Consider the following 15517-nt stretch of genomic DNA (forward strand, 5'->3'; position numbering starts at 1 on the left):
AGCAAAAGTTAAGATAAATGTGAATTGGGAGTGGTTGGTATGGGAAGCACTTTGTCTCTTTTTGTTTTATAGGTGGCTCCCCACTGTGGTTACTCATCTGTTTCTTTAAATATATTTTTATGCCTTATTTGATGCATTTAGAACTATAAGCTTCCTGGGGAGGATTATGCTTTCATCTAACTTTCTGGAACTCCCAGCCAGCACAAACAACTACTGCAATTGAATAGTGAAGATGTTTATTAGAGTCAAGGACATGATTCTTTAGTTAACTCCCACCTATCCAGTGTTACCTACAGCAATTATAATCTTCACTATAAGCAATTTTGCGAGGACTTCTAATTTGCATTGAGTTGTGCAGGCATTGGAAGGAAGAATTAACTTTCTTTTTCTTTTAGTCTTTGATAATCTTTCTGGATAAATGCATTGTAATTATAAAAATGTTGTTTCCATCTCAGAAATGGACATGGAAGCTTTTTCTAGGAATAAAGACAAACTGAAGAGACAGAGCCTGGTGAATTTTTCTTCAAACTTCCTCCCAAGAACATGAGAAAAAAATTAGTCTTTAAATGCAAAAGAATCAGCAGTGAAAGACACAAGAAGGTAGTATAATAGATGGATTAGTATGCTAAGAAAGTGTTTTTATTTCACAGAATCTGGATACAAGGAGTGTGATGATCCTTCTTTCCAGCATGAAGAACATGTAGAACAAATTGACCAGTCAAAGCCCAAGAAGGAAATGTAGGCATTTTTTTAACTTTAACTTACCTGGGTGTATGGGGATATCAGAAGGGCAGGGGAAGGAGGAGAAGAGTTTAATACAGGTTTGCTAAAAAAAAACCCTCATCTTAATTAGTCTTTTGTACTTTACTCTAGGAAGCAAGATGAGAAGCCAGAGAAACGAATGGTTGGCATTCTTGAGCTGGTTAGTGCCCTGTCTAATGATCTGCTTGATACTTTCTTTTCTTTATTTGACATAGTGAGTTTGTTATGAATGACAATTCATAGGCAAACAAACATTGGAGAAAAAGCTTGAGGACTACTGATTCTACACCTGCTCTCTGAGAACCAGTGATAATGGTTTTGTGGCAGTTTTCGGTAGGACAGCTACTCCCAAACAAAATAGCTCTTGCATGTGGACTTGATTACTCTGAAACAAGAAAAGTTTTATTCTTCTGCGGTTAATTCCATGTATGTTTGTACTTTGAGTAAATCAGACCAGTCAGGAATAAAATGCTCCGATTTCAGATTAACCACATCCTGGGATATCTATAGCAGTTTAAATTCACACCCTTCCCCAAACAGAACAAAGCTTCAGGGGTCGACAAGTCTTAAGGTACAATCTACCTCTGCTGAAAACATTTTCCACTGGTAGGTATGAGCCAGGTGCTGGTCAATAACTCGCTTTTGTTTACATAGTAGAGGCATTATCTTAGTAAATATGTAACTCAACGGAACACAAAACACAGTATATTCTACAAAGGTCATCATCACTTGCAAGCATGTAGCTTTTTTCCCAGACTAAGAATCTGTGTCCTGCCAGCGTTCTCTTAGCAGTCTGGGTACTAATTTAAAGATGCATTGCGCTACTACAAAATCCTTATGTACTGAGTTTACCTTCAACTGGAGTGCTGCTACTTAGAATATGTGGATGGAGCATGTTCTGCAAGTCTGCTGTACTGTAGCAAATGCATGAACTATCAGGTGTAATGTCACTTTTCTTTTTTTTTTCTTTCTAATGCTTACATAGTTTCGCTATGCTGACGGGGTGGATGTCCTGTTGATGATAATTGGTTTGGTTGCAGCGGCTGCAAATGGTACTGGAATGCCACTTATGATCATTATCTTTGGAGAGATGACAAACAGCTTTGTGCTAAGTGGCGTGCAATCCAATGGTAAAAAGTTTAAATTCAATTTCTCTACATATTGGCTGTGCTTTGCTACTGAGGCTAAGATTTTTTTCCCCCAGACTATTCATTGGTACATATCTAAGGGAGCATATTATGAGCAACATTCATCCTGCTAGAAATAACCCAGGCATTTCAATCCACCTTTAATGACTAGTACAGGGCAAAACCAAAGCATTGGATGTGCACTTTATAAATGTACTTTGACTTTGTTAAGATAGTAGGGAGTTATCAACCTCAGTTATCACTAATTGCTTAAAAATAAATGTATATTTGCCAAATAATTTTGTATTTAAGTTTGTATTGCAAGACTCCACTTGCAAAATACAAATCATTCCCAAACCTGATGACCCCATATTGCTATGTATCAGTTCCTCTATATAGCACTTCCACAAATATTCCTACTTTTTATTTCCTCTTCACAGATACTTCAGTAAACAATTCCAGCTGCCCATCAGATCCAAGTGTGGATATAGAAGGTGAAATGACAAAGTAAGGATCTGTAGTTATCCTGTAAATAATGTATTAGTGGGTTTTCTTTTACTGTGTTATCTGTTTGAGCAGAAGCCATTTTTGCCTTCCCAAAAATGCACCACAAGCTTCAGTATTTACTGATGGTGATAACTTTGGTGTGATTAATGAAGACTAGTTGCTGTTCTGTGTGTCTAACTTCTCTCATGATCTACAGTGGGATCACATGGGCTTTTGTTCCCTTACCCCAGGTATGCTTACTACTACGTGGCAATTGGCTTTGCTGTGTTGATCCTGAGCATGATCCAAGTGTGGACATTTTTGGTTGCTGCTACAAGGCAAACCGCAAGGATCCGGCAGAAGTTCTTCTTTGCAGTGCTCCATCAAGAGATGGCTTGGTTTGATAGTACCCAAATAGGAGCATTGAACACCAGACTGACAGAGTGAGGGCTCTGTTTTGGTTCTTTCACACACATACACACACCCCCAAGTATGGCGCTTAAAAGTAAACTGACATTTATCTCAGCAGAATAGCCTATAGAGAGTTTAAAAAACCCAAAAACATAAAAAAAAAATCTACCAAACCTAAAGTGTGACATATTACAACTCAAAGTGGGAAATTCATTATCCTTTTCAGCTTCATTTGTGCTGTTTGTAGTATGTGCATTGGAAGGGTTGGGTTTTTTTCTCACAAAATGCCTGACACTGGCTTTCTGAAGTCCATGAAGTACATGTTCAGCCACTGCTAAACAAACAGTTCTGCTGTCTCCACCTAGTTTATACACACCGAAAGCTGACACTTCATTGAATGGAAATGAGCCTGGACTTCAGTATCAATACTTGTACAAGTATGGCTTGTACTTGTATCTCATAGTATTCTATCTAGCCAGTTAAAGTCTTTGGAGTAGTTCCACAAGCTTAAATAGATTTAGGGGTGAGAACTGTAATGCCCTTTAGCTATGGGATTATATGTGTGAACAGTACTTTTTTTTTAATACTTTTTTTCTGGATTTTATAGTAGCTTTGGATACAGATCTGTCCTGAAAAGTGTATGAGAAGCTTAAATGAAACCACTCTCAACTCTAACATCTGTGTGTTCTGGGGAGAGAAAATAGGGAAGGAAATTTGTAAGAAAAATTGGGGTTATTCCAAATAATGGTATGATGGAATGGAGGTGGCTCTTTATCTGAGTCAGTAGCCAAAATTACAAACATAAAAAGCATCAGAGAGCTGAGCAGAAGAAATCTTTTAGAGACGGTCAAGTTGGATGAAGAGGCTGCTTGATTGTTTGCTCACATTGCTCCATTTGGATGCCAGATGAGGAAACTAGGTCATTGGTGACCTAGTGACATGGCACAGAAACAACAGAGAATGTTGAGAATACAGAAAATGAATCTTTGAAAACAGGAGGCTTCTGCTGTGTTTTGGCTACATAAGAGCCTAAATGGTACTGTTCAGTAGCTGTGGTCAGAAATTTTCTTTTGCCGGTTAGGAAATGGCAAAGCTCCTGACATGAGGCCACACAGCGAGAAAAGGGGGGAGGGAGTCAAAATGAGAGTAATTCTATACTAACAAATCTCTTTTTATTATTGTTATTTAAAGTGACATCAACACCATCCGTGAAGGCATCGGAGACAAGATCAGTATATTTCTGCAGTTTTTTTCCACGTTTGTGTCAGGGCTTATTATAGGATTCATCTATGGGTGGAAGCTGACTCTGGTGGTTATGTCAGTCAGCCCACTTCTTGCTGCATCAGCAGCAGTTTGGTCAACTGTAAGTGTGTGGGGATTTTTGAACAAAGAAACCAGAAAAACCTTACAATTCCTATGCACAGAAAAGGGGCAGAGAATGGGAGAAACCTAATGTGGTTTCCAATTTGGGAGGTTGGTCCCACTCTTACTTTGATTTCTACTCCTCCTGCAGCCTTTCTCTGGGTTCCCAAGCACAATCTTGTAAGTTGTGTTCTTTCTGTCTGCACATCCTGTCCTTATGCCATGTTGCATGAGGGTAATCTCCATCAGAGCATCTTTCTGGCACAGCAATTGCCTCATGGCAAGCACTGGGGAAGCCCTCGCTTCTCCCTCCTAGCACAAATACCTTTCAACCTCTTTCCATCTGTACATGCATGTACCACATCCCTTGCAAATAATTTGCCGAGTTTCATGCTGTGTACAGAATAAATCTATACAGCTATGCATGTACATACAGCTGCTGAAAACTGAAGTGATATAAATCAGTGAAATGGCTGGAGAGGTTTCCCTTTCAGATAGTGCATAAGGGGAAAGTTTTCCTATTTGCCACATTAATGTGTATGGCTTATACTCCTGAATGGCTATTTATATGATTTTATGGGGTTTTTCCTACCTGAAGCATTACAAATAAGCTAAGAATGCTAGAGGCTGTAATGTGATTTTCTTGCTTACTTCAATATCAGCTGGTGTTCTAGTGTCTGAACACCTCAGAAAGTCAGAGCAGCTACAGCACTCCCTGCTTCACTCTTCCCAGTGTAGTTTGTAGGCTTGGGAGGAGAGCAGATTGGTCAGGAAGCTCATGATGTTTGTGTAGCCTTTGATTGTAATGAGGAGACAATGATAAATTGAAATCTATTTGAGGGAAATTCAGGACATGGGGAGAAGCTGATCCCCACTTTGCTGAGTCTGGTCTTGTGTACCTTGTGGGATTGTTGTTATTCACCAAGACAGTGTGTGTATTCTTTCAGTAGGCTGCAATAACACCTGTTTTCCAACTTCACAGCTCCTGGCATCCCTTACTGCTAAAGAGCTGTCTGCTTATGCCAAAGCAGGAGCTGTGGCAGAAGAAATTTTGACAGCAATCAGGACTGTTGTGGCTTTCAATGGACAGCAAAAGTCATTAGAGAAGTAAGTTTTAGAATTAATAAATAACCATATTTAAAATATGGCAAGGACATTTAGTTGTGGATTTGTTTTGTGGGGATTTTTTATTTTTTTTGGGAGGGGGAGAAGGATGAGATTCTCCTTGGTGTCATTTTGTCTTTCTATAAGTGGACAAATAATCTGAAAACGAAGGTGTGCAAATAGACCTAGTCAGTGAATACAGACTACTTGGTGTTGCCACTGCAGCAGAGATGAAAATTTCTCCTTTGATTGAGATCTGGAGTTGAACTGAATGTGGAAGTGGTGGGAAGGTTACCTTTCCCACGAGTCAGATGCAGCAAAGCATGCAGTCAGTTGCTTATCTTCTAGAGCATTTGTGCTACTGCTCTGGACTTTGATTGCTGAGCTTATTTTTAAACTACACTGGATAACAGCCTTGGGCAAAAACACATTTCTGGTTTTTACAATGATTTGCAGCTTTAATGATTTGCAAACAACAAGTGTAGCTGCCCAGCATTGGCCGTAGTCATACATACAAGGTGAAATGATTGTGGCTGGCCACAAACTTTTTGACCTGCATATCAGATAACTCAACAAGCATAAGCAATAAATTTTTTTTATACAAATATCAGGCATCACTGGTTCCATGCAGCTGGGAAGGGCAAAGCAGATGACCTGATCCATATGCCCCACGAAATTCTTCCATCTTTTTCAACTCATGTTTGCCTTAGTCTTGTGCAGAATTTTTAAGGTGATGTCAACCCCAGCTTAGGATCCTACAGTCTGCTCCTGTATTTGCTTCCAGAAACTGAGCTCTGACTATCTTCTAGCCCTGTCTTCTGCTCACTGGAATTTGTTTTTAAGATGCAACAGTATTTGGACATTTGTTCCTGTTTGCACATTAAAGGCAAAAAAAAGCCCTAAGATGACCCAGATAAGTTGCCCCCTGCCCTTCTCCCCATATTCTGCAATTACCAGTGTCTGAAAATTAAATACAGGACCTGTCAATATTAATTCAAAATACTTTGTCTAAAGTCAAAATAATTGATACCTGAGTCAAGTAAGACCTTTCCTTTTTATGATTGACCAGTCAGCCTCCTCTACAGTTCTACTTCCATTTAATCTAAAAGCCCCAAACAAACATAGTGGCTCCCCTAGGAATATCTTCTACTAGGGAAAAGCTCCTACCAGGGAGTGCATTTTTCAGATAGTGGATTGTGACTCCTACTGACCTCCGAGTTAGGAAAAGCATCCTTTCATGCACAATGCTTCCACTGCAGCAAAAGTTTACTCTTGCAAGGGATCTTCAATCACCTTTAGTTGCAGGCAGTGGCTTGGCTTTTCCTCAGTGTTTGAGTGATCACCTGTATTTATCACTCTACTTAAATGCAGTACCCATTTCCCTGGAAGACCTATGATGCCACTGACTCAAATTTAGGGCATGGTTTTAACAGCACAATCAAGTCAAAATATTTTAATATGTTTGACTAACAAATGCAGCACTGGTGGCATCTTAGAAATTTACATTAACAAAATGAATGCAGGGGTTTTTTTTTTATGATTGCTTCCCAGCTGAATTAATTGCATGTCTTCCTATAATGGGATTGTACTTTATTGAAAATATGTACTGGGAAAAGAGTGCAAGCTACTGACCATGTTGATTATGGGTAGAAAGTTACACTATTCCTAGGCTACAGTTTGCATAAAGAGCTTGAGTAAATGAAAGCTATTTGCTGAAAACTATGCATGAGTGAATGAATTTGAACCATCCTTGGAAAAAATAATTCCCTAGTTGAACTTGTTAATCTCTATACTGATTTTCTGTGTCCACTGTTTATATATTCCAATCAATAAACTGACCCAAGGAAAAATACTTGACATCCCAAAATGGCCAGTAAGAAAACAACTTTGCATTTGGAGGGAGCTCTCATTTATCTCCTTCCCTGTTGCCTGGGGTTTTTGGAGAATTTTGTTTTTATTTCGCTTGTTTTAAATGTGGACAACTAACCTTTACCTTTGTGATGAACGATGCTGCTAAAACTTTTTCAAGGTTTCCTTTCAGGTTTAATGGAAACAAGGAGTTCAAGAGTGCTGTTGTGTCTTCCATTGTGATAACGAAGTTGTGATACTTCATTGTTTTCTGAATGTCTTTGACAACAGTATGCCAATATTGTCGGCATATGTCAGAGTAGATTTATTCAAATTAATTACCTCCCTAATAGTCCTCTCTTAAAAAGAAACAAAAAAAACCAAACCCAAACAAACAAAAATCCCCTGTATTCCCTTTGAGATTTTAATTGTTTTTCTTATATAAATCCTGTTATTTAAGAAAAGGGCACTGGGAAGTGTTAACCAGAATGGCATGTGATACCTGTCAAATTAATGGTTTCCTTACTCACTTTCAGATACGATGCTAACTTAGAGGCGGCTAAACGTGTTGGAATGAAAAAATCCATTACCACTAACACTTGCCTAGGTCTTTCACAATTTTTTATCTTTGGATCCTATGCCCTTGCATTTTGGTATGGGACCAAACTCACTGCTGAGGATCCACATTATGACATCGGCCGTGTGCTAATTGTAAGTACAGCAGTGCAGTTTGAAAAATGCTATGTATCTTCAGGGAAAGTTTTGCAAGTGGTGTCTCTGTTTTCTGACATGTGCTTACTAAATTAGTTGTTAGAGACTCACTCAGTATAAAACAACTGAATGGTATTCATCTTGCTTTTAATCAAACAAGTTGGATTGTCTTGGACTCTATTTGTAAGGTGGGATGAATAACCTAGATCTGGTGCTTAAATCTTTCTAGTGCCCACGTAGGCACTGGTGGCACTGTAATAATTAATTGCAATACTCCTCTCTGTCTCCCACAGGTGTTCTTCTCTGTGATTGTCGGAGCTTTCTGCCTGGGACAGGCAGCTCCTAACCTGGAGACTGTCGGCAATGCACGTGGGGCTGCCTATGAAATATATAAGATTATCAATAAGGTAAAGACCTAACTACATAGAATAGAAGACTTTCAACCAACTTAGCTTCCACTCCTTCTCCTTTTTATTTTTTTTCCTTAAGAAATGGAACAAAAGCGCTCTAAGGCCCCAAATCATCAACTCTATAGATGTTTATTACAGAAACCCATATTTTCATTGATCTAAAAAAACCCAGCCTCTTTGTTAGAGTGAAAGCTGGAAAACCCTATATGCGTGTCTGAGATATATGGTTGAGGTTTTTCTCTAATATTACACTTTCAGCACCAGAGGGAAAGTAGTATGGCACTATACTAATTTTTAAAAATGCATGTATGCACAAATTCAGCTGAGATGAGGTTTATTGAGGAGGGGGAATTGGTGAAGAGGGGATTAATATCACTATTGAAAGTTATAACAATAATAATCTGTAATGCTGATGTTGCTATAAAAAAGGTTTTCCATATCATTATCTTGATTTTGCTGTGCTATGCAGCAATTGCATATCTGTGTATATAAAATATTTTAAAGTAGGAATCAAAAGTTCATGGAGAAAAGGATACATCATTCTTTTTCATGTGAGTATAAAACCCTCATATACAGATTACTCAGGCCCATGTTTTGGTTGCAAGAGAATGCATCTAAGTTCTGCAATTATAGATTTTCTGCTATGGATTTTGTTGCTTTTGAAAATGCACTATATTTGTCAAGTAAAATTTACAATTTGATGTTCCCCCATATTCAGCATTCTGCAGGTAAAATGCAGCAGTTCTGCTACAATGTAAAATTCTGTATAAACCAGCATCTGAGAAAGTAAAGACCAATGCATGAGAAATAACAGTTCCAAAAGAGAAATAACCACCAATTTATTTTACAAACCTCTTTCCAGAAACGGCTCATAGATAGCAGTTCTAAGGAAGGATACAAGCCAGACAAACTCGTAGGAGAAATTGAATTCAGAAACATCCACTTCAGTTACCCTTCCAGACCTGATATTAAAGTAAGTGATCTGTTTAGACTATGGAACTTATTCAACTTGTGTCCATGTTGTTTGTCTAATTTTGTTCTTGAATGTGAAATGCATTCCTGTTTTGGGGAATGGGGCATAATTTTCCTCCCAATGATGCACAAAGACAAAGCTCTAGATCTACTGTTGCTGTGTAACTCATTCTCTTCTGGAGGACAAATCTAATATGTGTTGCCCCTAGTCTGAATTTCTATGAAAAAGAGTTTTGATAAATCAAACAAGATTTTTCAAAATCTTTCATTAAGGCTTCCAGACTTTAAGCAGTTAAACCAGAAAATTACTTTTTTCCAGTTTCTTGGCTCTTTGGAGTTATGACATCCTGTGTGGAAAATTATCAGAGATGGACTTTCAATACATTGATAGTGTATTTTTGTGAACATATCATCCTAAATGTACATTTGGAAGTCAAACATCATTTTGGAAATACACTAAAATTGCTGTTCAAGAAACTGTTGTTCCTGCTCTTTGCTAGTTCAGTTTCCATTAGTGACCTGTGTACGTCATGTCATGGTGATTACTTTTGTGGTGGCACAGTTGGTTTGACCTCTCTGCTTACAGTATTTTCTTACAATCTTTTAAACACCTTGATGAAAGAGAAAGAGAAAGAACAGCAGCAAATTACTTTCTTCCTTGGTGAAGAACAAGGTGGAAATAGAGATGTCAAATGTCAACAATGAAAAACTTGACATGCTGATTTAGCGGTGAGCATGGGAATGTTTGTACCTCTCTGGCTGTTTTTTAAGGTGGCTGTTCCCAACTCAGTCATCTGAGGTCTGTCCCACTGTGCATCAAATCTGTTTCCAGGACACTGGGGTATTTGGAGGTCAAATTCAGAGCTGGGCTTTCTCCTTAACTGAATTTTTTACAATGCATCTTCTATCCCTCTTGGCTCAGAAATCAGAAGGCACATAGCAGAGTTTTCATCCTTCTTCCTAAAAATCCTATTCAGGCTGCTGAGCTATGTTGTGGGTCAACACACCAAATGGGAGGGAAATAAGAAATATTTCTCATCCTTCCCAAATCAGTCAGCAGCTCTCCCTACTAAGAGCATCAGTGTTATTTAGTAGAACCAAAGGAATCAGCAAAGCTGCGTAGAAGTTACCCACAATCTCTCAACCAGTTGATGCAACACATGATAACCTTCCCTGTCGAGGTAAAACCAAATCAAAGAACTCTAAGGAGTACAGTTTCTATTGGTTTGATCTTGGCAATACATTGCCTGATGAAAGAGAGTTAGAACTAGCCTAGTGTGTGGTAGTAATTAGTTGCATGTGGAAATATTGTGGTATCTAGAATAAAGTTCATTCTTGCTAATGCAGACACCAGGATATCAGCTTCCTGGGGATCTAAAACTGGGTGGATGTAATAATGTGAGAGGAGAGGAATATTGCAACTATTTTAATCTCTCATTGCAAAAACATGTGTAGGCAAACTTATAAATCAGCCTGGTATAAACAAGAAGAGTTCCCATAGCAGCCAAATATTTTGGCAACTACACAGCATTACTTGTAATGACATGGACATCTTTTGAGGTAAAATCTTCTCTAAATGTGAAAATAGCAAAAAATGATATCATTAACTGCAGCTACTCTTCAGATTGCTGAGACTGTTAAAAATAAGGAATGGGACTTATTAAGGTCTTTCCAGCAATTACTTCATCAAAACAGCCATTTATATTTTAAAAATATAAAAAAGCAGGCTTGGTTTTCAGTGATACCTTTTAGCACCTGAAAATAATTTTCTGTGAGATTCATAATTATTATGCTCTGGAAAATGTAGGACAGCAGGATAATTTAAAACCCCAAGCCTGCTACTAGATCACACAAATTGGAGAAAATTAGCTATGAAGTTCAGAGTAGTGTGGCTGCGTCTAGATTAGTTTGAGTGTGCTGGGGAATTTTCCCAGGCAATGGAATGCAATGGTCTATGCAAGGGAACTCTTAAAATGTTTCTTGGCATGAACTTGGCCTGTTCCAGTTATCAATCTTCTCAAAAATTTCCCAGGCTTGTTTTGGTAGCCAGAGGATCTAGGGGCCATTCCCAAAAGGCAGGTTGCATGCAGCCATCCTGTTCAAAGGCTAATACATTTCACAAGCATGGGTGATGACTTTTTCCTATCAGTGCTCCAGAATATTCCCAGGTACATTATATTATTGTTGTCAATAATACAATTATACAATTATATCGTTAATGTCGCCATACCTTTAAACTTTGGCCCTCACGACTGCCTTGATAGCAACAGCTACACTTACCTTGACAGACTGTTCGCTGATCAAACGTGTTAAACTAAGACATATATTTATTTTGTTTTTATTTATTTGCAGATCCTCAAAGGTCTAAACTTGAAAGTTCAAACTGGGAAGACCATTGCTTTAGTTGGTGCCAGTGGCTGTGGAAAAAGCACTACTGTTCAGTTGCTGCAGAGATTCTATGATCCTGACCAGGGAGAAGTGAGTGTCTGCAAAGGAATTGTAAAAACTCAGAGCAATTAGGACATGCATGAATTTCCCATATTGACTGAATCTTGTTTTCTATTTTGGCTGAATTTCACCATATATCTGTATAGTTCATATTTCCACAGTTTAAATTTCAAATGAACTATCTTCTCTTGTTGGCTTGACTTCATTATTCTGCTCCTTCTTACAGTACTACATCACAAACAGCAAATTACACAAGGCTTTCAAGATCTGAATTTAAAATAATTATCAACTGTTCATTTTTAAAATTCCCTAAACATTTTTAGGCAAAGCATAGTCCAACAGAGTCCTGCTGTATTTTGCTTCGTTTTCATTGAATGTAAGCTAAAACCTGTAGAGAGTTTTCCTATTTTAAATGGTTGATTTCTTGGCTTGTTTTTCACTATCTGCTAACCCACAGAAGTTTCCATCATTACACATTGTATGTGTTTTACCACTAAACACTAAATCCAGTTGGTAAATGGTAAATATGACCCGCATTAAATTTCCAAAGGAAAAAAATTAGGTAAATGAAACAAAGTATTAAGAAAATTTGATATTTGAAGGATGCTACTTAATAGTTACTACTGCTAGTTGAAAGTAGGTAAACATTTCAAATATGAAAAATTGAACTATTGATATTTAAGGTATCAAGGCAGCTGTTTACAACACAGTTCTTTCTTAAACTTAGTTTTCCTGTGGCTGTTCATTCCTGCCCCCATGCCTCATTTTGCTGTGTCAATGCCAACGTTCATAGGACCCCACTGCAAATTACCTAGGTTAAAAATAACTTTCCCTTTTCTTTTAGTCAATTTGAACTCTTTGATCTGGTGTTATCCACAGCCACAGAATGATTGTGTAGCCGCAACTGTGAGGACAACAAACTGGCATAGGGGCATGAGAATCACGTAAAAAGTGTGCAAGGAAGCTGTGAAATTCTTAAGCCAACTCAGACATGACAGTTATTGGGGGATAACAAACAGGAGGAAAAAAAACCCCTGATGTCTTCTCTGTTTATGCCACTCATCATAATTTTCCATCTTGTGCAACAAATGGAAAAACTGCAATTGTAGCTTCTCCCCCAACATAGCTCTCTATTAAAGACAATTTTTTTTTTTCTTGACCTTGTGGCTGATACCTCATTCAAGTAAGAGTAATTAATTGCTTTATTATTAATAGAGTGCATTTCCTTGACTTCTTTGACACACTTTTCCTCTCAGATTACCTTAGATGGTCGGGATATTCGGACCCTTAATACAAAGTGGCTACGAGAAAATATTGGCATTGTGAGCCAAGAGCCTGTTTTGTTTGCAACCACAATAGCTGAGAACATTCGCTATGGGAGAGAAGACATTTCTGATGCTGAAATTGAGCAAGCAGCCAAGGAAGCCAATGCTTTTGACTTTATATCCAGACTGCCTGATGTAAGTTGATGAACTTACTTTGAGTGTAAGAAGGAAAGATCCATTTAGGCTGGTGTCCTGTTTCTGAGAGGCAGAGCTTGGGAATCAAAGTTATACTACAACTTCTCAAAATATACTTATTGCCTCAAGCAGCTTTCAGTTCAGAGAGTGTTTCAACTAGATATTGTGCCTTTGGTTGCTCTCAAAGGACTTGTACTGGAGTCTGGGAAAAAATGCCAATGCCTTAACTCAGGAGAAAGGAAGCTTCACAGCTGTATTGCCATCCCTACCCATCCCATGAGGCATAGAAGAGTTGGCTTTTAAAAAGAAGAAACAGAAATCCAGAGCCCTTTGTCAGGAGCTGTCTGTACATTCACAGGAAATAGCAGGGAGTGTGAAGAGGTAAATAAGTATGCCCTGAAGTAAATAAGCATGCCCTTTAGCAGCTACAAAGCTCTTCCTCTGAGATTCACAGCTTTGAGCCCTCTCTTAGCAGTAGGTGCCTTACTCCTTTCAGGATGGAGCTGAGAAGCAAGGTCAAGCATTCTAAACACATCCTCATAAATGGATAATATGTCCTTGTCTTTGCTCCTGAAGTTAAAAAATGTGGGAGAAGTGCCCACCTGGGATTTGATTTCAAATCCTTTTACTACTTTAGAGAGCTTGGCCCTATCTCTCAAGTATGAGCCATTTCAAACATATCAATCTGTTCCAAGCTTCCTTGTTCTCAGGAAGAATGATTTGTTCATATTTGCTCTTAAATAGCTATGTAATAATAAACTACAGTGGACTTTGAGACTTGTGACTTTGCAGTAAGTGATATGGTCAGTAGGAACTAAACCATAGCTCCAAGGGGGAGGCACACTATTGGTGTGTCCCTATAATTCCAACTCTTTTGGAAAGGTAGGCAATACTCAGAAAATATAGAGATCCTTTTTACAGGCTTGCCTTGAGAAACCCCAGGGTTTGGAGCACTGAGTGAGCAATAAAGATCTTTAAAGAACTATAAGTTCAAAGATAGGCAGGCACAATATGTGGGGGTAGGAGGGTTTGGCTAAGGGCCAGTTGGATGGATGCCCTTCTTTGTTTGCTCTGCCTGTGCTCAAGTCAGCTGGAAGAAGCTACATCTTCTAGAAGATGAGTACTTAGGGTTGCACTGAGAATTGAGGATTTGAGATGTCTCACAACTTCTCTTCTGTTGTCTCCTTTATCAGAAATTTAACACCATGGTGGGTGAAAGAGGGGCTCAGCTGAGTGGAGGACAGAAGCAACGAATAGCTATTGCCCGTGCCCTAGCAAGAAATCCCAAGATTCTTCTTCTGGATGAAGCTACATCTGCATTAGATACTCAGAGTGAATCCATAGTGCAAGCAGCTCTTGATAAGGTAGGACTCACTGGAGCTAGCAGCTGCCATGAAAAAGTGCAACAAGCACTTAAGGAAACTTAATGTACAATTTTCAGTGCAGGTTTCCATCTGAATCAAGAACACTGGAAAATGAAATTTGGATGGATGCTCAATTTCAGTGTTTTAACAAGGATTTTGAACCATCAAAAATTTATTTGAAAATTGGGTTTGATTTTTAGGGGTTTTGGTTTTGCATTATTAATTATGATGAAGACATTTAGTCATGTGGAACTGTAACTTAGGTCTCCTGCACTCCCTTTCTCAAATCATAATTGTTCATTTGCTGGTAAGACATTGTTGGCATCTTATCAAGACATGTTATGAGGACAGAATGGCCTTTTTCAGGTGGATTACTAGTATTGGTTCTTTATTAAATAGTTGCTTCAAAATTTTAAGAAAGCTCTGGAAATTTAGCCATTTTCATTCTTTTTCTGCTTTTAGCAGCCCCATGGCTCTAGGGTGGGTGCTGCTGCAGAGCAGAGCTGTCAGGTCTTGTACCCATGTCTCTGATCAGCACACAATGCTTTCCTCACAGCCCACCTTCATCAGCAGTTTCCATCAACATACAGTAGAACACATAGGCTTTGATTGAAAAAGAACTTCATGGCTTGGCTTCAATGTTTTTTCTTTTGTCTAATATTTATTTTAATATTTTTTTTTAATTAGGTGAAAAATCCTGCATTTCATTTCAGTAGTTATGCAGAGAAAGACAAATTACCATTACGGCTCAAGGGAAACACATAATTTGTCATCTTCACTTGCTAGTGAGTTTAACTCTGAGGTAGAGTGCAGCTCTTTGTTATAGTCACATAATTCCAGTGATTAGTATTGAGGTAACACATAGATGCAAAAATAATATTCATATAATCTTTCTTCTCCATGTTTGGGTTTTTGTTGTTTTTTCTTAATTTTTTAATCAAGTATTTTTCTTTTCTAGAAGTTTATTATTTCATTGAGTGCATAGCAGAGGGAGGTCATTTAATTAAGTGAACTCTTTCTCATCCTTCTTCATGTTCTCAGAATACACCAAA

At 38.3% G+C, this 15517-nt stretch overlaps 1 protein-coding gene across 4 annotated transcripts in view; it reads left to right on the forward strand.

Moving 5' to 3' along the window:
• ABCB5 (ATP binding cassette subfamily B member 5) overlaps positions 1 to 15517 on the forward strand; it is a 73930-nt gene that overhangs the window by 41227 nt on the left and 17186 nt on the right. For 3 of the 4 annotated variants that reach the window (XM_054273782.1, XM_054273783.1, XM_054273784.1), the window contains 13 exons: positions 651 to 738; positions 874 to 922; positions 1748 to 1892; positions 2330 to 2396; positions 2627 to 2818; positions 3978 to 4149; positions 5131 to 5255; positions 7637 to 7811; positions 8105 to 8218; positions 9084 to 9194; positions 11546 to 11671; positions 12898 to 13101; positions 14295 to 14465. In XM_054273782.1, the coding sequence (XP_054129757.1) occupies positions 651 to 738; positions 874 to 922; positions 1748 to 1892; positions 2330 to 2396; positions 2627 to 2818; positions 3978 to 4149; positions 5131 to 5255; positions 7637 to 7811; positions 8105 to 8218; positions 9084 to 9194; positions 11546 to 11671; positions 12898 to 13101; positions 14295 to 14465 (1739 nt within the window). Of the gene's footprint in view, positions 1 to 650; positions 739 to 873; positions 923 to 1747; positions 1893 to 2329; positions 2397 to 2626; positions 2819 to 3977; positions 4150 to 5130; positions 5256 to 7636; positions 7812 to 8104; positions 8219 to 9083; positions 9195 to 11545; positions 11672 to 12897; positions 13102 to 14294; positions 14466 to 15517 lie in introns of those variants that run through there. The other variant, XM_054273785.1, reaches the window with a different exon arrangement.

This window comes from Melozone crissalis, unplaced genomic scaffold, assembly GCF_028551555.1.
Source record: "Melozone crissalis strain CALT ecotype California unplaced genomic scaffold, PUWL_Pcris_2 ptg000016l_1, whole genome shotgun sequence".
Lineage (NCBI taxonomy): Eukaryota > Metazoa > Chordata > Aves > Passeriformes > Passerellidae > Melozone > Melozone crissalis.